The sequence below is a fragment of the Schistocerca piceifrons genome, chromosome 1, assembly GCF_021461385.2.
Source record: "Schistocerca piceifrons isolate TAMUIC-IGC-003096 chromosome 1, iqSchPice1.1, whole genome shotgun sequence".
Lineage (NCBI taxonomy): Eukaryota > Metazoa > Arthropoda > Insecta > Orthoptera > Acrididae > Schistocerca > Schistocerca piceifrons.
The window spans coordinates 752,960,418-752,988,066 of NC_060138.1; the positions used below are offsets into that span (position 1 = coordinate 752,960,418).

General features: G+C 40.4%; 1 protein-coding gene across 2 annotated transcripts in view; it reads left to right on the forward strand.

The window, feature by feature from the left end:
* Window positions 1-434: 434 nt before the first annotated feature.
* LOC124712028 (pyruvate dehydrogenase [acetyl-transferring]-phosphatase 1, mitochondrial) overlaps window positions 435-27,649 on the forward strand; it is a 33,446-nt gene continuing 6,231 nt past the window's right edge. Inside the window, exons 1-3 of one of the 2 annotated variants that reach the window (XM_047242329.1) lie at window positions 435-749; window positions 881-1,081; window positions 1,176-1,317. In XM_047242329.1, coding sequence (XP_047098285.1) covers window positions 881-1,081; window positions 1,176-1,317 — 343 coding nt within the window. In that variant the 5' untranslated portion in view covers window positions 435-749. Of the gene's footprint in view, window positions 1,082-1,175; window positions 1,318-27,649 lie in introns of both variants that reach the window. The other variant, XM_047242323.1, reaches the window with a different exon arrangement.

Below are 27,649 nucleotides of genomic sequence, written 5' to 3' on the forward strand. Positions count from 1 at the left end.
AGACGTCTTCACTGTTATCCACACTTGATTTTCCGAATTATACCAGTAGTTAAAAGCTTCGGCAAGTAAGGTAAGTTGTTGACCTCCATTGAATCTTAAATAGTGTTTTAAAACGGGTAAATAAGTAAAGCACTCATAAAATAGTAAACAATTTATAGGTCAGCTTGTCAAACTTTCAAAACACACTCGAATTTAGGAATTTCATAGCAGAACTGTAACTGTTTTTTCTCGCTAGATTAGAAACACTTCATTATGTTGATGTGTAGATATCTAGAACATCCAATATAAAATACTTATGAGGGCGCAGAACGAAAAACATTTTCATCCGTGTTTCGACACTTCGTTTTTTTGCCAAATTCAGATATGGCGGACACTCAATGATATCTCTTGGCGGCACGCGCTAGAGCCATCTATCGGTAGGTCCGGTAGTTGAGCATCCCTCATTTCGCTGTGTTGAAACGGGGCTTAGTATTCTCCGTTTGTAGGATCGACTGTAGTTCCTTATGTTGGCTGACCTTATTCACTATATTAAATAATAAAACACGGAGAAATTGTGCAAATGCTAGATACTAACTATATAAAGAAAACTAAATGATCTAATTTATATGATTGTGTGCTCTAGGCTGAAGAAAGCTGATGATGAATTTATTGTAGTGCGATAGGAAATAGATGGTGATCAGTACTGTAGCCAGAGTCCGAATAAAAGTATATGCATTTGAGTCACAGATTCCTACCTTCTGTGTATTTAGGTTTGTAAATGGAAAGTGCACTATGGTATTGGATTTCCTTACCAAGTAACAACCTCTATTAGGGTGCATACATTTGGAAAATCTGTGTTTGTTTTGTTTCATTTCTTGTGTGTGTATTGTATTGCTTCAAGATGGGAATAGTTCCGACAGCTAGGCAGATGATAAATCAATGCTTCAGAAATTTCTCCGTTTCAACTGCAGAAATAAGTAAATGTTTGCTTCTAGCACCGTGCAAAGAAAATTTTTGCAAAAGCCTTATAACTCTTCACAAACGTTTTATGAAATACCATTCAAATAAGTTTGGGCACCTACCGAAACTGTCCCCGCAAGAGGTATGTACATAATTGAATGGATATACGACCATATAGCAGTTTTTGTGACTTCATTTGCATTTAAGTTTTGTAAAATACGTAATAAATTGATTAGGTGACCAATATCCTGCGTGAAAATGAATATTCCCAAGAGTTTAACAGTCCTGGTTCAGTTAAATCTTATGATTCCAACCAGCTTGCTTCAAATAACCCAACAGAAGATGCCAGATCAGAAGCATGCTGCTTAATGACAACAGGTAACGTTTCATAGATTTCGATTTCACAAAGTTAAACGTATCGAAATTTAAAGTGTACTATATCAGAATGCAATTTTTACACATGGGACATACTGAGTGATTGTTCGATTCATCCATTCATTGTGCTCTCGAAGACCCATAATAAAGAAGAGAGCCTTGAGGGATGTAGTATGAGGCAAGTTACATAGCCTATTAACAGGCGGAATACTCGCAGTTGGCCATATCTGTAAAGTATGGTGTAAAAACAATAAATTATTACTAGCGCTAATCTACACACGCTCATAATTGTGTTATTTATTGACTGCCTTATGTTTGCTTGTCCAGAGAGAGAAATGCACTCCTTTATATAGAAAAGCCACTGCTTCTTCTCCTGTACTAGTCAGCTGCTGTTTTTATCTAATAGGTTACATTCATCAAACAAAGTATTTATGTAATTTTACACAAACCACTGACAGCTGTCTATATACTGTCAGAGTGAAGATTTGTTTAACTCAAATGAGATGTGCTGAATTAAAATGCCCCCTGTCCAAGCATCTTTTACCTTTTGTTTAAATATTTGAGTGTTTTCTGTCAGATGTTTACTGTACACTTTTGCGCCAGAGTTAAAAAACTCTACTCTACTAAAAAACTGAACTCTGTAGAGTGGGATGCATAGCCAATATGAAAAGTTTTACTCCTAATATTGGGGTTGAGAATTGCAGATTTCATCTACAATTCACTTTTGTTATTAACAACAAATACCATTACAGAGTATATGTATTGGTACACAAATTGATTTATTGATTTAGGCGGCATAAAATTATAAACAGAGAGAGAGAGACTGCCAAATTTCACAAATTGGGATTTTACCCATGTACAGTACTGCTGTTGATATTATCTCATGACCAGCATACTTAAAAAAAATCATCGTTCTTGTGGTGCAAAACCACATTCATATGTGTTTTTAATTGATGATAATGCATCTGTTAAAAACAATAGAAAATTGAAGTCAATATACTTCCTTTAATAGTAGATATTCTTAGTCAGCAGGAAGTGTGTTTGCAGTATAACTTTTAAAAATCTATGTAGGCCTACATATAAAAAGTATTGTGTACATTATAAAAGCAGCATTATTAAAATGTTTGTAAGTGTTCAATTTATATGCCAAAATGTGTCCATCCTATAATTATGTCCTTGCATGGGCATCTGCAAAAGGGGGCATTTGTCCTTGCTTGCAGTCTGTGTAAAGTTTTCATTCTTATAAAATTATCACACGTTTATAGCAGTGATTGCAAATCGACTGAACCGCAGATCTAACATTGTCGAATGCGGTGGAAAACCTTTGCCTTTAGTAATCACTTTTTTTCTGTTGTTCTGAAATAGTGTTCCCAATCTTTTCTCAGAGCTTCCTCAAACAGTGCTTATGGAGCTGCAGAAAAGTACCTGTCCAACATTGTGCCGTGCTAATTCCCATTACAGTGGAAACCTGGAAGCTGTATACCTGTATGTGCTTTTTGTCTGTCCCCAAACCCTGCATGGTTGCTGTTCCTTTTGCTGTACAACAGAATCGTGACAGTAGCTGACTGCTTGTTTTGGGGTGAATGTCTGTGATGGCTTAGTGACACATTGTTTTACAAAACAGACCAATTGTGGTGGACTCCGAACAACACAGTCATGCTGTGTTAGTAACCTATGAGCCAAGATGCACCAACTGGTGATGGCTTAGTGACACATTGTTTTACAAAACAGACCAATTGTGGTGGACTCCGAACAACACAGTCATGCTGTACTATTAACCTATGAGCCAAGATGCACCAATCATGAATAGAAAATGCCATTTTTGTGCTAGCAGGAGGAAAATGCATGAAATTTCGAGTTTCAAGCTCGAAAAGGTATCCTCCTCAGTAAATGGGCGTTTCTGTTTCTCCCTGTAGTGCAACACAGCTCAACACGGTCATAGGGCTTGGAACTCTACAGCCTTGTTGGCATGGCTGCTCAATAATGTGTCAACCTGGATGGACGAGGATGAATTCTTAGTTCAGTCCAAGGGTATTAAAAGTGAATTCAACTGGCAAAATCTGTATACTGGCCCTGAGTTACATTTTATGTAGTTTTCGAGACACATTTTATTAAATATTAGTTATTTCAGTCAGTAAGGGGGGAAAAATAGAACGCAGGAAAGTATTTTATTAAATCCATTAACTTGAAGTTTTGTAAGGAAAGAAAGTCTTACAGATGGCATTAAGTTGAACAAGCATTTGTTTAAAATTTATTCTGTTTCTCCTTTGGGCGGAACTCGCATGTCAGTTTTGTTGGCTGTTAGTGTTGATATCCAGCAGCATTTTCTCAATCATTTGTTTTTCCAATTTTTTATTTCTTAGTTCCAACCTAACATTATTGGAATATGAATACATTTTTTGTGAATATTTCTAGCTTTATTTCCTAACTTTTTGGATACCCTGGATTTAGCCTTATGAAGTTCATAGTGTTGAAGTATAGAGGGCAGCATCAATATGCATGTTGACAAGATAAAATACTTTACTTAACATAGTATCAAAGTGACCTATATTAAAAATTCTAAGGAGATATCTGTCAATTATTTGAAATACAATATGTTACGTAGTCATGAAGCATGTGCTTTTCAGACTTACTGGATCAGTTATATCAAGAATGGAATTTTTAGAATCTCGCCCCTTCGTGGATAGATTTCTGCAGATGCCCTTGAGTTCTTAACTAGTAATTTTATTATTACTGCTTGTAAGAGAGGACAAGTGGTTAATCATGTGGCCTCTCACACAAGAGGTCACTGGCTCAAAGTAAGTTGTTGTTAGTGTGCTTTCTTTTCCCTTTCTTCAGACTAAAATAGTCAGTGCACACTATGTCATAGTAAGACAGAATCTCTCCAAGAATCTTGTAATATCTTTAGTGCACTCCTCACAAAATTTAATCCATGGTTTTTGTTTGAAATTGGTATCACTGGTAGAAATTCAATAGCTGTACGTAAACATGGTAGTCAAGATCAGTCAGTGTTGTTGTTACCTATTGTTCTATAGTTCAGATTTTTTGTATCTGAAATTCTGAAACAATTATCAGACCAACTTATTGATCATAATATTACAATTTAGACAAATTTTTGTGGTGATACACTTGATTAACAAGTATGGGAGGGGGTCTACAGAGGTGCACCACTACATTACTTGGTTAGGGTATAAAGTACTCAGCCCTGTCCTTGAAACAGTGTAATCAGAAACATGGGAGTGATGGTATGAAATCACAGTTTAATGTGAATTTGGAACCGTAGTGCACCTTGGCTTTTTTCATACATACAAAACTTCACTGGATACAAAAATTTGCTGTCAGCTAAAATCTGAGATCTAAGTGGAGATTAACATTCTAAATGGGTTGGATTATTATTTTTATGCCTATCTTACAGAACCATTCTTCAATAAATCCTAGAACTTATGCGACATGCTACATAAATACATTATGAACATTCATACTGGTTACTGGTAAATTAGATTGGGAAATGAGACACTTAAAGTAGTAAATGAGTTTTGTTATTTAGGGAGCAAAATAACTGATGAGGGGCGGAGTAGAGAGGATATAAAATGTAGACTGGCTATGGTAAGGAAAGTGTTTCTGAAGAATAGAAATTTGTTAACATTGAGTATAGATTTAAATGTCAGGAAGTCGAGAAAATCAATGTATTGGTTCTAATACTCAGCATAATCCTATGTCATGATTGTGTTGATGGTCAGAGGACTAATAATAGGTGCCAAATAACTGATTGGGTAGTTTTAATATTAAATAAGTAGAACATTCTTAGTGTCTTTCACCCATGAGAAAAGTTAAAGTTAAGAGAAAGAGCAGGAAAATACTATCCATATTTGTGACCAAAGGAGGAGTGACTAGAACAAGGCTAAAGAGACCAGTTTAATAATACACTCCTGGAAATTGAAATAAGAACACCGTGAATTCATTTTCCCAGGAAGGGGAAACTTTATTGACACATTCCTGGGGTCAGATACATCACATGATCACACTGACAGAACCACAGGCACATAGACACAGGCAACAGAGCATGCACAATGTCGGCACTAGTACAGTGTATATCCACCTTTCGCAGCAATGCAGGCTGCTATTCTCCCATGGAGACGATCGTAGAGATGCTGGATGTAGTCCTGTGGAACGGCTTGCCATGCCATTTCCACCTGGCGCCTCAGTTGGGCCAGCATTCGTGCTGGACGTGCAGACCGCGTGAGACGACGCTTCATCCAGTCCCAAACATGCTCAATGGGGGACAGATCCGGAGATCTTGCTGGCCAGGGTAGTTGACTTACACCTTCTAGAGCACGTTGGGTGGCACGGGATACATGCGGACGTGCATTGTCCTGTTGGAACAGCAAGTTCCCTTGCCGGTCTAGGAATGGTAGAACGATGGGTTCGATGACGGTTTGGATGTACCGTGCACTATTCAGTGTCCCCTCGACGATCACCAGTGGTGTACGGCCAGTGTAGGAGATCACTCCCCACACCATGATGCCGGGTGTTGGCCCTGTGTGCCTCGGTCGTATGCAGTCCTGATTGTGGCGCTCACCTGCACGGCGCCAAACACGCATACGACCATCATTGGCACCAAGGCAGAAGCGACTCTCATCGCTGAAGACGACACGTCTCCATTCGTCCCTCCATTCACGCCTGTCGCGACACCACTGGAGGCGGGCTGCACGATGTTGCGTGAGCGGAAGACGGCCTAACTGTGTGCGGGACCGTAGCCCAGCTTCATGGAGACGGTTGCGAATGGTCCTCGCCGATACCCCAGGAGCAACAGTGTCCCTAATTTGCTGGGAAGTGGCGGTGCGGTCCCCTACGGCACTGCGTAGGATCCTACGGTCTTGGCGTGCATCCGTGCGTCGCTGCGGTCCGGTCCCAGGTCGACGGGCACGTGCACCTTCCGCCGACCACTGGCGACAACATCGATGTACCGTGGAGACCTCACGCCCCACGTGTTGAGCAATTCGGCGGTACGTCCACCCGGCCTCCCGCATGCCCACTATACGCCCTCGCTCAAAGTCCGTCAACTGCACATACAGTTCACGTCCATGCTGTCGCGGCATGCTACCAGTGTTAAAGACTGCGATGGAGCTCCGTATGCCACGGCAAACTGGCTGACAGTGATGGCGGCGGTGCACAAATGCTGCGCAGCTAGCGCCATTCGACGGCCAACACCGCGGTTCCTGGTGTGTTCGCTGTGCCGTGCGTGTGATCATTGCTTGTACAGCCCTCTCGCAGTGTCCGGAGCAAGTATGGTGAGTCTGACACACCGGTGTCAATGTGTTCTTTTTTCCATTTCCAGGAGTGTATTACTTAATGAATACCATTATTACATAACTTCAAGGTAGAATGAGGAATAGAAAAAATAAAATGTAAATGTACAGGTGATGAAAGGCAGGAAATTTCAATCCGAATTCAGGATCAGGAGACACATCAAAGAAAGGAGCAGTGGGCTAGTAGCCCATATTATATTTTTAGGGGACTCTGAAACAAGGTTCATGTTCTATTGCTATGTAATGACAATGTGTTCTAGGGTTTATTTATTTATTTAACATGATCTCATTAGGGCCACCTGGGTGGTTCTTACATCAGACCAGATTTTCACAAATACACTATCTTTTTCACATCAAAATCACCTGAGGAATAACAGTTTTAATATGATAAATAGTAGTCAAATGATTTGAGTGTGTATAGCTACAATAAATGAGGGGCTCGGGCATAAAACATGGTAACTGACATTTTAGTGGTTTGGAGATATTAGTATATGAAGTTTCAAAAAATATAACAACACATTTTACTATTTTATATCTTTTCTTCAAGTTTTAACTAAGTATTTGAACATTAAGGAATGCAATGGTAAGTTTACAAAATGGAAATAATTTTTTTTTATTGGAAAAAAGAAGCAATACATAACACATTGACACAAATTATATGGTAGATACAATGTTATTTGTGAACGTAAAATGTACATACCATGTTATTCATTGCATTAAAAGTGTTCATTTCCCACTGGAAAATTTGACATTATGAAGTTAGTTGATGATAATTTAAGCCAACATGTTAATGACACAGTATCATGTAATTAAATTTACAGTTTTAATATCTGAAAATACTAATAGTGGTACTCAAATTTCACTGTCACTGCTCTCATTGTTTGCCTTGGATTGCTCAGCTGTTTTTAATGTCTTGTAATAAGCATGTTATACTTCTGGTATGTATGGTAAAGAAGATAGAATATCATTCAATTTGGTTGCGTCAGTGGGTTTTGGACCTCTCTGTAGGATTGGTAGAGAACATTTGAAGCCTTTGAGGAACTGTACTGGACAACCACTTCGCTTTAGTGATAAAGTGTCCATTTCAGAATGGTACTAATTACATACTTTCATTTCTTCGGGTTCCTGCCTTGACAACTCCATCTTTACATTTGTAATTCCAAACTTTTTTCCAGAACCTGTTTTACAAGCCTGATTGAAGTTGTCCCGCAAGTTTGAAATTTTTACAAAATCACCTATGGTCATACGTTACACAATCATAGGTTTCTTCTTCTGACACTTCTTCAAGACCTCTATCCACTCCTTAGGCGAGAATACATAGTGACAATGATTCTGTACATATTTCTTAACAAGGCCAAAATCATGATCAGAAGGCAAAATTATATGCCCTACTTGCGGAAGTGTGTGTGTGTGTGTGTGTGTGTGTGTGTGTGTGTGTGTGTGCCAGTTTTGAATCTACCCTCTGCTATAAGTTTCAACCATATTGCAACAGTGGTCCAGTTTTTGTCTTGACCTCCACAGTTGTCCCTCACAGTGCTTCAGTAAACAACTGCCAATCTCATCTTCTCCTCTACCAGCAGTGCCTTCATTCTACACAAAGAAATATCTTGTTTTTATGAACAAGAATGGACACTGAGATGGTAACAGTAGACTTTCTTTTTGTAGAAAGCAGGACCAGTTGAAAGTTTGGGAGTTGGTAGACTCTGCTGCAAATCAAATGTGATGACATAAACAATCTTTCTCTGCCTCTTTTGTAGCTAGCATAATAACATCCTGTCCTGCTTTTGCTATGTGCTGAAGTAATTCAAGTTCAGCATATAAGGATTTTGATAAGTTTTGGTCTTTCTCCTTTTTTGCATTTTCTATTTTAATGTGTAGGTAATTCTATGTGCTGCAAATGTCTGATTTAGGGTTTTTAAAGGATATGTTGTGCTCTCCTACAAAAATCTGTCAAAATTTATCTCTGGACGCAGGCAATTTCTGTAGTTCTTCACATTCTTCTTTGTATTTGTCGTAACAGCTTTCTGTTGTGTATTCCATGCTCATGAATTTCCTATTTGGACTATCAACTCTTCACTAGTGAGTGGCATATGTTGGCAGTCTATTTATGAAAATATTAACAAATTCAATATCTTCACTCTAATACTTTTTAGGATGATGCTGGTGTTTTCCCCTTACATCTCCGGAGGGGGTTCTATGAACTCCCTACTTCTTTGTAGTCCATGAATATTCAAAAGAGCAGTCTTACAAATTTCAGTGTGCTTTCCACTAGATGACATCGAGGAATACCTTATAGTAGTACTCAGTCTTGATGAACTGTCAGTTTCTTTGTTTTTCTCTTTGTTTCAGTTACTTGTATGCAACCATGAAGGTAGGCATTGTGCAAGTCATAATTTCCCATATCCATTCACTCTCCCATGTTGAATAATTGGAAACACCTTTTTCTGTAGTTACAGTCAGGACTAGGTTCGCGGCTGTAATGCCCATTGCCTTTCCCTTCTTCCTGAATATAAGCTAAACCTCTATTGCGAGCTTCTTGGCATTTCTGTTGTTGGTTCATACCCCTCTTCTTTTTTTCTGCGACAGCTCTGTTCGCCTTTCTTAGGACTTGCATTATTCTAAAAGAAAAAAGAAAGAAATTTGTAGGCCTAATGTAATTTAAATACGAAAAGATTTGCTTAAAAAAACACGCACTGAAATTCGTATACAATTTTAATTGAACTAAAGTTCTTACTGACAAACCTTAATCAAACATATGTTGAAAATTATTTTGTAGGTAAATTACATTACCTAACCAAGCAAGCTACACACTTTAAAACAGAACATGCACACAAACCTTTGCACAGGAGAATGTTACAGTACATAACTATCAGTTTTACTTCTCCGTATTAATCCAAAGCATGTATAATGTGATAACTACAGCAAATAACATCTGCATTTCTCCAAAGTATGTATGACATGTTAACTACAGTAGATACCATTGTTTACACGCAAAGGCAAATATGAGGTTAGTGACACTACTTACCTTATTTTCTTCAGCATTGCTGCTGAAATTACTTTCATAATCTGTCTTGTGGTAATCTAGATCTTTCACTGCCATCACACTCAAAATCACTGTTTAATAGCTCTTCTAACATCGCAAACTCGTCCACACTCATCGTGCGTCCAAACTCCAACTTCCTCACAGTAGCCATTTTCTCACAGATAACATGTTAGGCAAGCAGATGTTGCTACTTACCAGGAAAAACCAAGCTGTATTCTGCTGCCATCTGTGGAGATTTTTGGAAACTAACTCGTGTATTTATTTCAGCATGCAAGATACTACATTGTAAGTGGCATAAGTCATTTTTGGCCAAAATGTGAATTCCCATGTTTTACGCCTGAGCGCCTCCAATAGTATTGAATGTGAATTTATATAGTTAATACTGGCAGCATTTGTACTACTACTGCTGCTGCTGCCACCACTAATGATGATGATACTAATGATAATGGCAGATATAAAAAGAATTTATACATGTACAAAATAAATGTTCTCCAATAGGAAATCCAAGAAGGCTGCACCAGGTAAAAGTACTGGGAAATGAGGAATATCTGGTTGGAAAGAAGGATGGACAAGGGTAAAGAATGCGTACAAAGACAACAGTAATAATTATTGTCGCTTTAATAGATATGTCATTAACTGTTTTATGAAACTGGAGGATGCTATTCAGTTCTCTAATATAATGCAGGAGATTATTCTAGTCAGGTTCTTGCTAGTGAGAAGGAATTTGAGAAAATGGTTGAATGATGGGGTGGTATAGAAAGGATTTTGCTCTGATGGGGATGGGTGTTTCTGCCATGTTGTTCAGACAAGAGCATTAAGGTCAATGAGGGAAGTGTATGTTGGATGAGACAGAAGAGAAGAGAGTGAGTATGGAAATCTCTGTGCTTGTCTGCATGCAGCCAGGGTAGCTGTGCATATGATAGTGAAATATGATCACAGAGTTGAACATCACAGATATAATGAACACAGGCATTCATGACCAGTTCCAGGTGCTGTGAGCTTTGCTGAGAAAGGCCTTGCAGTATAACATCTCTGTAGTCATTAATTGGAAGTGTAGGTGTTTGTACAAGTTTCTTTTTCAGTTCAAGAGGGATGAGCTTTTTATATTTTTGTAGGGCATCAGAATTGAAGTTCATGAAGTTAAGGGATTCTGCTACCTATACGACAAAGTAATCGATGACAGACGGTGCAAGGAGGACATCAAAAGCAGACTAGTGCTGGCAAAAAGAGCATTCCTGGCCATGAGAAGTCTACTAGAATCAAATATATGCTTAATTTGAGGAAGAAATTTCTGAGAATGTGCATTTGGAACACAGCACAGCATTGTATAGTAGTGAAACATGGTCTGTGGGAAAACCAGAACAGAAGAGAATCAAAGCATTTGAGATGTGGTGCTACAGCCAAATGTTAAAAATTAGGTGTGCTGATAAGATCAGGAATGAGGAAAGGAACCACAGACAAGAAGAAGGGACAAGATCGTAGTACATCTATTAAGACAACAGGGAATGACTTCCGTGGTACCATAGGGAGCTATAGAGGGCAAAAACTGTAGAGGAGGACATAAGGAAAACATCCAGCAAATAATTGAGGATATAGGTTGCAAACGCTGCTCTGAGATGAAGAGGTTGGTCCAGGAAAGGAATTCGTGGTGGGCTGCATCAAATCAGTAAGAAGACTTACAACTAAAAAATGGGACATGGAGATTTTCTTCTATTATTAATCCTAGACCTGTTGCAGAAGGAGATAAGTTGATATTTGTCCCATTCACAGTTAGATGGTAGAGATTCCTGATAATTTGGACTAATAAGTCTAGAATGACCCACCAGTACCACTTGGGTTTTGGATGCATTGAGTTTTAACCCTTTATCATGTGCTCATTTTGATAGTGCACACAGATCTGTATTGAGATTTCTGTCATGGAATACTACAGTACCTGGAATTTGGTCCAAGTCTCTGCATATAGTTAAAAATAAAATGGCAATGGTTGCCAAATAATTCTGATAAAAGGTTTCATCATCATTCTGCTACTGAACAGAAAAGTGAAACCAGAGGAGCAGGTATATGTTTTGAGTATCGCCTTGCCCTTGGGGTGGTAAAGTGCCCCTCAGAAGGTGACTTACACACACAGAGTGTGTATCCACAGGACATGCAATCTTCTCAAATATTCTTATGATGTCTACGACCACAAAAAATTTCAGAAGTAAACTAGTCCGCTTTACAGATGTCTTGTTGGGGACTAGCCAATAGAGAAGTATTGGAAGGAGGATGAAATAAGATGACGATCTGCAAATTGGGGCATGGGATATTGGAAGATTGAATGCTCTAAGGAAGCTGGAAAATTTCAAAAGGACAAATGAGCAAGTTAAAAGCAAACACAATAGGCGTTATTGTTTTTTGCTCTGTCTGAAGAGTGGTTTGTAGCAGCTCTCTACACTAATTTATCCTGTCTTTTTTTTCTTTGTATGATGACTATTTATCGTAATTATTTATTTTACATTATAGCCTATTATGTAGCATTCCATAATAGACTTTATTTTCTGTCTATAATTATCTTTCTGCATTCACTTCAGGTGAATTAATAATGTTACCATGGTTAAAAATGAAATCAAAATAGCAATATTACCGTTACTGTTGCTACTCCAATGCACCTGCCATCCATAATATTACTACTATTATGCTTCCATATAATTTACCTCTGTTACATTATTTCTTTTGCTATTATAATGGGTAATCATAGAAAAATGTCAATCCTTACTGCACTAAAATGATCACTTAATTATTCACCAGCTTTTGCATCACAGATTCCTTACATTGTCTCACTAACACCCTGTTCTGTAGGTGTATTGTCTGTTCCATAGTCACTGTAGATGATGATGTGGTGAAGAAATCCTGAACTTTTGGTCCATTTCAGTGTGAATAACTGACATTATCTGCAGACTTTTCTCTTGTTCTCCTTTGTTGCAGAGGACATTCCTCTGCTCTTGGGGTGCATTGTGATACATAATGTGAACTGTTGTTGCATGACCCACATCATCCCGATCTCTTAAAGTCCTTAATCACACAGACCAATACTTTAGTCATGCTGCTGTTCTTAGTTGTGTATGGAGTGTGTTGGTTCAAATGATGATGGTGCCTCCCAAGCAGTTTTTGATACTGTGCAACGAATGCAACCTACATCCATTTGAACCTGCCTTCTCAGCTGTTACCTCTTTTTATGTCTTTATAACAGCATTTTGGTTTCTGTACAAGCCATAGGCAATATTTTATCCCTTATAACTACAGACTTTGGGTTGATAGGACACTTCCTTAGGCACCAAAGAATCATTAGTTTGGTAATTGTGGGAAGTGAGGGGCAAAGCGAAATGCAAAGAGGACGGATGATTGTAAGGTAATAACAGCAGCCTCAGCAGTGATGCAAAAGGAGTTGATGTCTATGTAAATAGGGAGACAGGTAACATTGTGACTTACAGTTCACAACACACATGACTAATTCTTCTGCTGAGGATTGAAGTGAAGCAAAATTCATCCACTATTGCACACTTCCAAATATCCCATTTTACAGTCTGCACTTTGCATATTTGCCAATTCCTCTGTTTCCTCATATGTTCTCTCCTTTCTGTTATCAGCAAAGTGCTGAATGATTATAACACTGTAATAGGGAAGAGGATGGAAAGCAAAAGGCATAATTGCCAGAGAATGTGGACTTTGGAAGGTGGGGGAAATGATAGGGAAGGGATACTTCAAGAGATTCATGTGACTGTAGTGAACATGGCATTTAAAACTCATATTTGGGGGATACATTAAGACATGGAATAATATCATGTGGGTTACATAGTCATTAGGTAAAGATTTATAATACAATACCAGACTGCTAGGTGTAAACATATACTCAGATCTCAATGAGTACTGATGAACTGAAGGAAAGTGAAATTTGAGAAGATAAAGAAAAAGGAGTATACCATGAAGTGGAATACTGAAACTTGAGAATAGAATGAGATTAATAAAAATAAGGAGAGTAGTTTACTGATGAGTAGAATTAAAGAAAGAAATCATTAAGGCAGGACAGATGTAAAAGCTGTGTTATAACATATAAATGGGAAAAAAAATCAGAATACTGAGAGCAGTAGATAGAAGCTAGCAGTGTAGGTGTCTTAGGAATGAAATTAACAGAAAGTGCATCAGGTTGAACCAGAATGTATGAGAGGGACATGTAAAGAAATTGAGAAAGAGACCATAGTGGGACAATTTGACATTGTGTCAAACTTTGGAGAAGTTTTTAACTAATGAGGTACAAATGAGAAACCCCTACCAAGTGCAGAACAAAGGACCAGTAGATGCGGGAGTACATCAGAGGCTTGCTTGAGAACAACTGTCCCAAAGCATGGTAGAAGAGGAGTTAGTTATAAATGGTTATGTACTGTGATCAGAAATGAGCAGATATAAATGATCTAAGCTCAAACAAGCCATGAGTTGTGCAACATATGATTTACTTTTGGGGCAACTGAATTATAGAGGATATAACAAGTAGATGCTTATATGAGCTAATGACAAAACTTCTTTGTGAAAGCCTAGATTACATATCAAAAATGTTTGAAATTAGAGGTCAAAGATCAAATTTCCAGAAAAAGACTTACCATGACACTGCCAGACACATGAGCAGGTAAATGTGAAAACAATCGTACTCTGTGTGTGAAACATAATTTTTCCCAGAAAAGGAATTCTGACATGCTCCATGATGAGAAATAGATGAATAAAAATAAAGATACCTATGTAGACCTAGAGAAAGTGTTTACATCCAAGTTTGGAATAATGTGTTTGCTATCATGAGACAAGTGAGGCTGAATGACAGAGATGGGTCATAATCTACAAAGAACAAGCTTCAGTAATAAAAGTAAAAATGAAAATAGATAAATTTGTATTGCTGGTGGTGTAAGACAGAGTCATTTATGTTGAAGAAATGAAAGAAAAGAGAGAAAATTTTAGAATGGGATGAAAAGTGCATTGGTGACAGATATGAATGCTAAGAGTCACAGACAACATAGCCCATGCAGATAGTAAAGGTGATGAAGATCTGTTGACTGAAATAGATAGCATACAATCTGTTAAGTTTTCTGAACACAATTGGTTGCTTGAATGCTTCTGGGTTTTCTGTCCAGTTATTGTTTCCATTTTATGCACAATAGTTCTGAATGTTGGATTCCAGGCAGCGAGTACACTTAACAGCAAGACTCTCAGTACCTAAAGACGATGGCCAGGTTGGTTATTGAAATATTACGCATAAAATGGAAATAACAACTCACCAGAACAGCTGGAAGCATACTATTAGATGGCATACATTGACAGAATGTAGGTTAAGGATAAACAAAGCTAAGAAGAAAATGATGGAGAGTAATAGAAAGGAGAGCAGTTATTTATTTCACATCAACATTGGGGATGACGATGTAAAAGAAGTAAAAGAACTTTCCTATCTAAGAAGTGAGAGTACAGAAGACAACATTCAGTTGTTAAAGAAGTTCTTGCAAACATATGTCTGGGGCCCAGCTTGTGTACCATGAGAAAGACAAGAAGAAACTGGATGCATTTGCAGTGTAATGCATTTAAAGAATTTTAAAAATTGGGTTGACAGATAATACACTCCTGGAAATGGAAAAAAGAACACATTGACACCGGTGTGTCAGACCCACCATACTTGCTCCGGACACTGCGAGAGGGCTGTACAAGCAATGATCACACGCACGGCACAGCGGACACACCAGGAACCGCGGTGTTGGCCGTCGAATGGCGCTAGCTGCGCAGCATTTGTGCACCGCCGCCGTCAGTGTCAGCCAGTTTGCCGTGGCATACGGAGCTCCATCGCAGTCTTTAACACTGGTAGCATGCCGCGACAGCGTGGACGTGAACCGTATGTGCAGTTGACGGACTTTGAGCGAGGGCGTATAGTGGGCATGCGGGAGGCCGGGTGGACGTACCGCCGAATTGCTCAACACGTGGGGCGTGAGGTCTCCACAGTACATCGATGTTGTCGCCAGTGGTCGGCGGAAAGTGCACGTGCCCGTCGACCTGGGACCGGACCGCAGCGACGCACGGATGCACGCCAAGACCGTAGGATCCTACGCAGTGCCGTAGGGGACCGCACCGCCACTTCCCAGCAAATTAGGGACACTGTTGCTCCTGGGGTATCAGCGAGGACCATTCGCAACCGTCTCCATGAAGCTGGGCTACGGTCCCGCACACCGTTAGGCCGTCTTCCGCTCACGCCCCAACATCGTGCAGCCCGCCTCCAGTGGTGTCGCGACAGGCGTGAATGGGGGGACGAATGGAGACGCGTCGTCTTCAGCGATGAGAGTCGCTTCTGCCTTGGTGCCAATGATGGTCGTATGCGTGTTTGGCGCCGTGCAGGTGAGCGCCACAATCAGGACTGCATACGACCGAGGCACACAGGGCCAACACCCGGCATCATGGTGTGGGGAGCGATCTCCTACACTGGCCGTACACCACTGGTGATCGTCGAGGGGACACTGAATAGTGCACGGTACATCCAAACCGTCATCGAACCCATCGTTCTACCATTCCTAGACCGGCAAGGGAACTTGCTGTTCCAACAGGACAATGCACGTCCGCATGTATCCCGTGCCACCCAACGCACTCTAGAAGGTGTAAGTCAACTACCCTGGCCAGCAAGATCTCCGGATCTGTCCCCCATTGAGCATGTTTGGGACTGGATGAAGCGTCGTCTCATGCGGTCTGCACGTCCAGCACGAACGCTGGTCCAACTGAGGCGCCAGGTGGAAATGGCATGGCAAGCCGTTCCACAGGACTACATCCAGCATCTCTACGATCGTCTCCATGGGAGAATAGCAGCCTGCATTGCTGCGAAAGGTGGGTATACACTGTACTAGTGCCGACATTGTGCATGCTCTGTTGCCTGTGTCTATGTGCCTGTGGTTCTGTCAGTGTGATCATGTGATGTATCTGACCCCAGGAATGTGTCAATAAAGTTTCCCCTTCCTGGGACAATGAATTCACGGTGTTCTTATTTCAATTTCCAGGAGTGTATATTGAATGAAGATGTGCTGAAAAGAATAAGAGAGGGAAGACATCTGTGTCAAGCCACCAGAAGGAGGGGACAAGTTTGCTGGGCATTTGTTCATTTTCATTTTTGCAATTGGTTTGATAGTGTTACCATTTTTCTGTTTACTGAGCGCCACACTATTTATCTGTATGTGACTGTACCTAACAGTGTTGTCATAATCTGTTCTGCATATTCTAATCAAAGATACGTAGAAATAGTTACATGGTACAGGAAAGAACAGTTCATTTGTTTTCTGCAGGTCTTTCCTGTTAAATACCTTCACTGGATCAACAGACAGTGTAGCTTTTGTTGGCAGCTGCTGAAGGTATTTGTACCCCATGCGATAGAGAGCCTGAATAAAACAGAATGTAATGGAGAGCACCTCATACTACATTTCTGTGCTTGATTTGTCAAAATTTACTTTCTGTGTAAGTGATGGATTCTTTGCTAATTAATCAGTGTTGAGATGGAGTAGTCAAGGGGTAAAATTGTAGAGGCAGACAAAGGCTAGTACATGCAAAGCAGAGTAGAGGTGGTGATGGATGAAGTAGTGATGTGAAAAGACTGCATAAGAAATCAAGAGCTAGAGGACAACATAAAGGATCACTCTTTCAGTTGGTTTCATCGGGTGATCCACTAACCCCTTCTGGTAAGGGTTTTTCTTAGAGTTGTTTTCTCCCCTATTCCTCTGAGCACCACTTCACTGCATACTTCATCCATCTGCCTAATAGTTAATATTCTTGGAAAGCATCACACTTCAAACCCTGATATAAGAAAACAAAGCAATTGAAGTTGAGGTGTTGTAACTCCATTAATGCCACACAATACAACTACAAGCAAACTACTAGCTCTGCAGTTTGTTTTCAATGCCTGTAAATTTACTTGTGTGATCGGGCTTGGTGCAAATCTTCCTAGTTAGTGCCACGTGGGTAGTTTGCATGTCAGGTGTACAAATTGCAACTACCTCACATAGATGACTGCAGTAAGTATGTGTATAGACTTTGTTGTGTTATTGCTGTTATATGGGAGGCTGAAACATGGTGCCCACGTAGCCCACTCCTGCTGGGTAGCACCAGTGGGACCAATGACTTTAATGACTACATCTGACTGACTGACTGACTGACTGACTATCAACTACAGTATTATATGCCCTTATACCGTGACACATTACAGAGATGTTTGGAAATTAATCCAGGATATCAGTGTAAAGTATGGGGATCAGGGATTTTATGCTAGCACCTCTCTTTCCCTTGCCAGAAAAATACTAATACCAGGATTTGAATGGGCTACATTTGAATCAAGTGCCATTGCACAAGTGTGCAGGATGCTGTGACCTTGCCATTTAAAGCTGTAAAAGACCTATCACCTCAGTCACCATCACAAGTGTGCATTAGTGATGTTGACTGCAAAGGAGACTACTGTAGTGGAGGACCATTGACAAACTGGAAGGATGTGCAGCTCTGCAGTGTGAGTAAGATGTGCTACTCTGGAGCTTCATTGCAGATCAACAGCAGAGGAACCCACAGTATTTGAATTGTGAGTGCAAAAGCTGAATCTGTTATTAGGGAGAGCAATGATGACCATGGTGAGGTGCCTTGGATTCAGTTAAGCCTATAACCATTTCAGGTCTGATAGGTTATGGGGGGGAGTGGGGGGAGGGTTTCAATACAAAAGGAAGGTTGCCCATTGTTACAGGCAGCACGAAAGTAATCCCTGGAGACAATGTTAGGCCAATTGCAGAGCATCACTTCATTTCTACTGCAGTTAGAGAGGACCCAGTCTTTTGTTGCTGCATGGAAATGGAGAGGAGCAGTTGAGTTTCATTTCCAACAATGTCACTGGAGGCAGAATTTGCAATAGGCACACAAACACATCACTAGGGGATTGTTCTGTTACAAACAGCATGGGATGGTGCAGTGTTTAAGACAATGGACTTTCATCTGGGATGAGATATCCGTTTGTCCATCCAGATTTAGTTTTTCTGTGGTTTCCCTAAATAACTTAAGACATATTCTGGGATGATTCTTTTAAAAGGACGATTTTCATTTTTATCCTCATCCAGTATGAGAACTAATATGACGAGGCGATTCCAGACTCAGATTCTCTGGAAGAATCCTCAGCAAGTGTAATCCACTATTTGTGGTGACTTAGAAAACCCTCATTCAGCCAATACTTCACTATTGCCCACCAGGCTGGGACTGTGTCACATAGGATTCATTGAGGAAATAATGATCCGAAGAAGAGTAATGTGTTTCATTACATGTTAATTTAGTAAGTGCATAATTGACAGGGAGACACTTAGCCAGCTTCTGTGGCAGTTGCTAAAAGAGTGTGTTCTGAGTCACGGTGTGGTTTACTAAAAATCTGAGATTGTACATTACTTGAACACTCAGGTATTATATTGCTTCCTCATACGTATATCTTATGAATAGACTATGAAGGTAAGATTGGAGAGATTCGAGATTACACAGAGGCTTATCAACAGTCATTCTCTTCATAGGTCATTTGTAACTGGAATGGGAAAGCAGGCAAGTCACAGTGCTCACAAACCTTTCACCACATAATATTAGGTGGCTTGGGGAGTATACCAGGTGTAAAAGCATGAAACCGCAATTGGGTTGCAATAATTACATGTCTGTTGTTTGAAACTGATAAACAATATTTATTCAAAATAATCTCCATTGCTTTTTATACATTTCTCCCACCTCTCTGGCAGGCTATAAATGCCACACTAACAAAAAAAGACAGTCACTTCTTTTCAAGTGAACCAATCAACGAGCCATTTTCGTACATTTTCATACAAATTGAAGCATTATTCAACGAGAGTGTGTCCCAGTGATGCAAATAGAAGATAATTGGAAGGAGCCAAGTCTGGAGAATAAGTCACATGCCGTAATATTTCCCAACTGAATGCCTTGATTGTTTCCCTGACCGGTTTTGCTGTGTGTGATGGGACTTTATCATGGATCAATATGACTCTGTGTTGCCTTTTCCCACATTCTGGTCTTTTTCAGTTAACGCTTGATTTAAATCAATCAGTTACTGTTTCTAGCAATCAGTGTTGGTTTCACCAGCTCATAATAGACGACACCCTTTTGATCCCACCAAACACAAAGCATTCTCTTCTTTCCATATAGGATTCTCAGAATATATCCCTTTGTCATCACCTGTCACTATTCGATGCAGAAACGACTTTCTTTTGTATCTGGCGAGCAGCATTTCACAAGTGGTCTTTCTATTTGCTTGCTGTCTTTCATTCAGTTCATGCAGAACCCATTTTCCCACTTTCTGCACCTTTCCCATAGCTTTCAATCAAAGAGAAACTGCTTTCTGCATCACATTCAATTGTTATCAGAGTTCCTGTTGAGTTTGAGTATCATCTTTGTTCAATAAGGTCTGCTGTTCGTTGTCTTTGAACTTTTTCGGTGGTTTCCCACGCTCATTGTTTCTCAAGTCAAAATCACCACTTTTGAATTTTTTGAACCAGTTGAAACACTGTGTTTTCCCAAGAGCATGTTCACTGAAGACAAGCATTTGATGCGATTCTACAGCAGTTTTCTTCAAATGATAACAGAAAACCAATGCTGTCTGCAAATCGTACTTCATAAGCACAAAACTCGACATGTTTACAGGTTTGAAACAGATACCGATGTATGAAACTTGGGTTACTGTGTGATGACATTTGTCGACAGCCATTACAGGAAGCAGATGGTGCTGCAGATGCAGCCTCACAGGCCGTACACTGATGGCTAGCACCATCTGTAGGGAAATTCCGGTTTCATACGTCTACACCTGGTATATGTAAAAACAAGATTAAATTTATTTATTTATTTTGACATTCAGAAAAATAACTAATCAACCACAAACTTTCATTATTACCTGTTAAAGGGATGTATTTCGATCAAGTGCCTATATTTAGAATACCATATCTTTTTGAAAAAAAAACCACACTTTTCACAAATAAAATTGTGACTGTTTAATGCTGATGATGTCCATCATGCTTATATATGGCCTTATGTTTGTGTAATAAGTGATTAATTCATCTGACAATATCACAATGCTTGATAGTGAAGATCTTCAACAGCAAATAATTCAGCATACGGAGTTATTAATTCTGCCTCCAAACTTGAGTTCCACTGGGGCGTATTTGGAGTGTTCTTGGGAGGATATGGCTGCATGCCCTATCCCTCTCCAGATCATTGCTGCATTGTAACAACTGTGCAAGTAGAATTGCATTCACTTACAGAAACTATTATTAACAGTATCGCACATTGCTGTCATGGATATTAACACTTTGTACTGGCATTACTTCTACTACAGCAAACTCGGATCCATTTTATATGTTTCAGACATGGTCCAATGTAAATTCTTTGTCTGTAATGTGTTTTTATTGATGTTCTGTACACATTGGATACAGTTCTTATCATAAAATATAACATTTTACTTCTCCATATTTTTGTAATTTTTCCTTGCTTTTTTGGAAACATGTAGTACTAGGAGTACTGTTGTCTCCAATGATATGAACGGGGTGACATAGGTGCAAATTATACAGCTGTAAGATATCTTTTACTGCCTTTACACTGGATTTAAGGTGGTTACAAACAGTTACAACAATTACTAAATGTAAATGTAGAATGAAGTTGAAGAAAGATGGAAAAATGCACTTAATTGCTCAGTGTGTAGCTGTATATACACTTACTTTTTGAATAAATGGAGAAGTAGTCATTCTTACTCTTTGATGGCACCTGCACATCAGTATTAGTACAGATAGATAGATTGGTGCTGATGATGGTGGATGCAGAGCACTCAACATCATGGTCATCAGCACCCTGACAAGAAATCAGCATGCCATTCACATGGGGGAGGGGACAAAGGCTGCCCCATATGGGGGGAAGATTATAATACATTAAAGTCAGCTTCTCCTGTGTAGCATTTTAGGGATGAGGCCCAACAGTTCAGAGTTTCACAACCTGTGTAACACTAGTGTCTGTCAGCAAAGATGGTAGGCAGATCTCCAGCCAATCTGAGGACTACCCTGATGTCAGTTAATACGCGCGCACGTGCCCACACACACACACACACACACACACACACACACACACACACACACACACACACACTCTCTCTTCTCCTGCCGGAGAAGGAAACCTTGTGAGTAGCACCTTCTTCCATCGATGAGGTTGGTGTGATGTCTGTCATGCTTGTATCACTAGTTTCAGTGACCAACCGTTTGTTTTCCACCATCTCTGACCATTGTTTTCCACTGATGCACAATTCACATGTCAGATAATGAGAAGACTGTGTGCAAGGGGATGGTGCATTAACATACAACACGATTCCGACATGCTTCTTCGGCTGTGTCATTTCCTTCTATCCCAACGTATGCAGGTACCCAACAAAAGACCACCTGTTTGCCATAGTGTTGGAAGTGCTGTAAGGAGTTGTGCATAACCTGAATCAACTGGTCTACCAGATACATTCTGGACTCCTTGTAGTGCACTTAGCGAGTCAGAATATACAAGAAATCATGTACTGTGAATCTGCTCCAGTGCCATCATAATGCCATATGACTTCGCATGACTATTTGTAAATTGTTCCGGAAGGTGCACTTATTAGGGAAAACAGCTGAACAACCAAGGGCATTCCCTTGCTGGTACACATCATATAAACAATGACAAAACTGTCACATTCTGAAAATGGAAGAAAACAAGAGTTGTAAATACATAATCTGGCATAAAAGTTTTCTTGCACTGCATCACGCTTAAAATCACTTTGGGCCTCTGAAGATGCCGGGGCAGCAATTTGTTCCATCTCTGGCTGTCTACTCCAATGTCTGATTTATCCAGATCCTTGAGACAGTCAGTAACATGTACCTGAATGTCTTGGTTGCATGGGGCAGATTCGTGAACAGCTGCTCAAAGCTGGGGTGGACTGCCATACTAAATATCAATGACTGAGGCAACACTGAGATTTTCAGGCCCTGTCAAGTCAGGAGAAGGTGCCGCCGAATCCAGAATGATTGTTCACCGGCCTCTTCACGCCTCAAAATGCACATTTGTCCTTAAAATGTAAAATAATATTACCCACTGTGAGCTCTGGTTGGCTAAAACTTTGATGATGGCCTTCTCTGGTGAGAACTTGAAACCAGTTTTATTGGTCCAAGCTTCCACCCTCGTCAGCTATAGTTGCCTCGTTGTCGTAAGATTGGAAGACTGTGAAGTTGATGGCACTGATAGCTATTTCAAACAGAGTACTCTACCTTGGGAGACCCCATTCTTCTGAACACAGCAATCAGACCGGTCCTTTAGGAAGGATTTGGATAAGAAATGGCACAGGTCCATGTAGTCCCCACTCATGAAGTTGCTGAAGGATATTGTACACCCCCCCCCCCCCCTCCCCCAAAGTAATGTCTTACACTTTCTTAAGGTCAAAAACTGCACCAATCAAATGGTTTCAGTGTAAGAAGGAATCCTGTGCTGATTTATCTAGGAGAATTAAGTTGTTAAGGGCAAGTGACCTTCAGATTTGAGGAGCCAGACAAGGTGGCGGTTCATCATGCAGCCGAGACTCTTACCCACACAACAGGTAAGCGCTACACTCCTGTAACTTTTAGGGTTGGTATGATCCTTGCCTCCTTCCAAGTCTTGGGGTGCTGTCCATCAAACTAGATCTTATTAAAACAAGATAGGAGCTTGTCTTTAGCTTCAGGGCATAGACGACATAGCATGGCATAAAGAATCTGATCTGATCCTGGAGCAGTATCTCTGGCTGCGAAGAAATCTGGTTTCAGTTCCCACAAGGAGAATGGAAGAATGTAGACTATGTCATTATATGAGAAGAAGCAGCACTTTCTCATCTCCACAGTCCTATGGAATGCTTGGAACACACGTGTTTGTCTGGATGATGCAATGACTGTAGAAAGGGATTCACCAAGATAGGTACACCAAGATCCTGTTTCTCAACAAGGGCGTAAGGGAAGGTGCATTGCCCTTGTCTGAAATGCATCTTATTGAGTCCCAAACTTGCACAGTGAAAGTGGACTGGTTAATGGAAGATGCTGGTCCATTCTTTCATCATACGCCTTGCTTGTGTTCTCACAGACCTGAAGGCATAAAGGTTTTCTGTGATTGGATAGTGTTTAAATTTCCACAAAGCTGTGGCATGGCTCTGATTGATGAGTGACATTCATCATTCAACCAATGGACAGGCAATTAACTCGAGTGGTTGCTAGACTGGAGAATGGAATCTGCTACAGCGCATTGGATAACACTGATGATATGGGCACAGTCCTGTTATTCAAGGTGACTGGATGACTGTATCACAATGAATTTGCCCTTTGAACCATCCATATTTGCTGTCTCCTGTCCACCACTGCCCTAGTCAGAAGACGAATTCAAGTCAGAAAATGGCCATCCCCACTTAACTGTCTGTGCAATAGCTGGGGAACAAAAACAAAGGTCAATGGCTGAAAAAGACCCAGTAGCTCTATGAAGTGTGTCACTGACCAGAGTAGAAAGGACAGATATTTGCTGAATGGATGAGGCATTCGATAATTTGACCACTGGAAAATGATTGCTGAGCGCCACACATATTGTGTGCTTTGAAGTCACCTACAAGGAGGAATGGTTATGAAGTGCCTAGAAGACTTCTGTCAGTGCATCTGCATCCAATGGATCATGAGGTGGAAGGTATAAAGAACACACTGTGATTTTAACAGATATGAGAACTTTCACTGCAGCTGGTTATATGGCTGTGGTAAGAGGGACGGGAAAGGAGTGGCGTCTATCATCGGCAAAAACAGCCACTCTGCCCTGAGCCCTGGGTGCCGTAACATTGCCCGTTCTGTAGGGATGGTAGCCCCTTAATGCATGTGTGAGTGACTTTGAGTTTCTTGTAAGCAGATGCAGTACGGTATCTACTGGACCAGGCACTGTGGTTCTAAATGAGATTGGTACCTATTTGAGTTAAACAGCAATAGGGAAGTCCCTGTACGAGTCATTGATTGGTAATAGTTTCCTGGTCTTTCTGTCTCTGCAGTCATGATTTACCCAAAAGACCAAAGGTGAGATGGTGTCCAGGTCTCCATGGGGATATCAGTGTCTCCAGTCATAAAATCGCCATTTGAAAGGGACAGTGCTCACCAATCCAAGGGTTTGGCCGCTACTTTCTTCGATTCCGAATGATTTTTCCTTATCTATGGGATGAATTGCTCGTGTGTGTAGTGAGGCAATGCCTCTGATGGCATGCATTGTTATGTGATTGAGGTTCCAAGTCAGTCACTGATCACTTTCAAATCATTTCTGGTAGAAGTGTAGCTTATCTTCCACAGGTATACTGACAAGAGTATGTATTCATACTTGAACCTGTGGTCTGGGTTTGTGTGGAGGCATCACACTTGGTGACTGTCTTCTGAAGGGCAGATGTAAAAGAAGTATCACCGTAGGATACGCATCTCATAAATTTCAACTTCTGAAACTCCACACTTCCTTCTCTATACTGGGTGATCCCTAGAGCAGTTTATACATTTTGGAGGAAGTGTATACAAGAGCTGCCTGATTCATGAGCTTAGCCGCCACAATTTCCACATATAGTCCTACTGTTACATGCTATAGTGGTATGATCAAATCTTTGACGTTTGAAGCACAGCATTGGGTTGAGAACGAATGGTTGGCTATAGCCTGCAAGAATATGTTCAAATAATTCTGAAGCATTAAATGGTAGAATAAATGACTTTCTAATGTGCCATTGACTTTCCTCATACAGTTCTGCACTTCTGTGACAACCATATTTTTCCATTCTTTACGTATCTCCTCATGGTCCATTTCCATTATTGGAGCACATGACCATGCCTTTTCAGGGCCTTAATCAGCTCAATCATAACACGGTAGTCACCTATGGCTTTGTATCACAAAAGCTTAGATACTTTGTTTGACAAAGCAGTTTCTAGTAGAAGTGTTGCATTATGAAGTCATTTAAGACTTTTTAAGGACCCAGCAATACCCGCCAATGTCTTGTGAATACAGAAATGGGAGACTTCAAAGGTTCCCTCTGCACTCTTGATTACAAAGAAAGTGCTATTGACTACTATTGCCTTGTTACTATAATTCTGGGACTACTTCTCAGGCAGACTGATCGAGTCGTCCTCTCTATTGGGTGGGTGTAGGTGCCACCTGACAGTACACCCATCCTGCCACAAGTAGGTGTGAACTTAGGTCCCTCCATAGAAATCAAGTGTGAACTTAGATCCCTCCATAGGAATCCCATGAGCTGCTAGGGAAACAAATGTTGACCCAAACTCTTTCTGCCTGAGGAACACTTTTACAACTAAGAGGTGGCACACACACCCCAGAAGTGGCCTACTAGAGACTGTTTTACCTCATCAGCCATTCACCTTATCAGCATGTAGCACACCCCGAGGCTTTTTATGTCTATATGGAGGTGTGTACTTCCCTCATGGCCCAGGCAGTAAAGCAGAGAACACTGTTCTCCAAAACAGAAAACGTTCCACTGCCATGCCTAACAATAGTCCCTGAAGTATGCCGAGAGTTTATGCTAGAAGGGTCTGGTGCCACCCAGTCCACACCTTGGAAAACCTGGGGGTCACCGTACCTTTATCCTACCATTTTTGGCAGAACTCCATGGAAAAAAACGCAGTCAACCCTCCTCTGTGTTGTGGGATACTTTCCATCAGATTTTTCCACTGAGACGTCTTTGGCTTGGTTGACACTGCCAGTAGCTATGCTACTGACTTGAAACTCTTTATTGGCCACTGTACACTCTTATAGATTTTCATCCCAGCAGGAGGCTTCACTGGTTACTGTTGTTTGTGAGGTGATATATTGAAAACTTTGTGCTTTGGATAGTGCCCTGAAACTTTGAAATATTTTGTCAGAGCACACACAACTGCTCTTTTCCTGGCACAAGTAATCAAAAAGCTGTCATCTTCTGCTACTAGTCGGTAAGAGTTTAATAGCAGTTACCTGGTCATTTAGTAAAATGCCATGGATCTATTACGAGGGTCGTTCAATAAGTAATGCACATTTTTTTCTCAGAATGTATTTATTGTTAAGAGTCAGAATTTGGTGACAATGTACATCAACATGTCTTGTCCATGTTCTGTTTTTCTACGTAGTCTCCATAACATTCTATGGTCATACACCAACATTGTGGAAGAGCATGTATTCCCTGCTGGTAAAAGCTTTTGTCCTGTAGGTGTAGTCATGTTTTCACTGCATGACTGACACACACGTCATCTTCAAAGTGTGCTTCCCGTAGAGAACCTTAAAGCAGCATTGTAATGTGCTGGTTGGCACAAATAATGGCATCCGCACGATTCAGCATGTCTGGAGCAGTGGCTGTGACAGGACATCCCAAGCGTGGCTGATCATGGAGCTCTGTTCCTGCATTTCCTGAGGCTGTAACTTTCTTTACCCATCACCCAACTGTACTATTATCAACTGCAGCATCACCACACACTGCACACAAACATTTATGGATGTTCACCACAGTTTCTTTTTCTGCACACAAGAATTCGATAACAGCACGCTGATAGTAATGTGTGTCGTACGTAGACGCCATTTTGACACTGTACTACGGCTCTGCCACCTGTCAGAACGGTTCGAAACTTCGCTGACGCCCAGAACAAATATCAAATGTGAAGCACCAACAAGGATGTTTTTCTCTGTATATTAACGGCTTTTTAAAAAATGTGGGGCATTACTTACTGAATGATCTTGATATAATGCAATTGAAAGTAGACAGAGTAGTTGCAGTTAATAGAGTACATGATATTGTGTTATGGGCAGGAAATCTGATGAAGGAAAGACATTAGATTCATAGCATGTTTATGATTCATCCAGATGTAATATTGTAAGTGACACATTAATTAAACTGTAAAAATAGCATCAATGA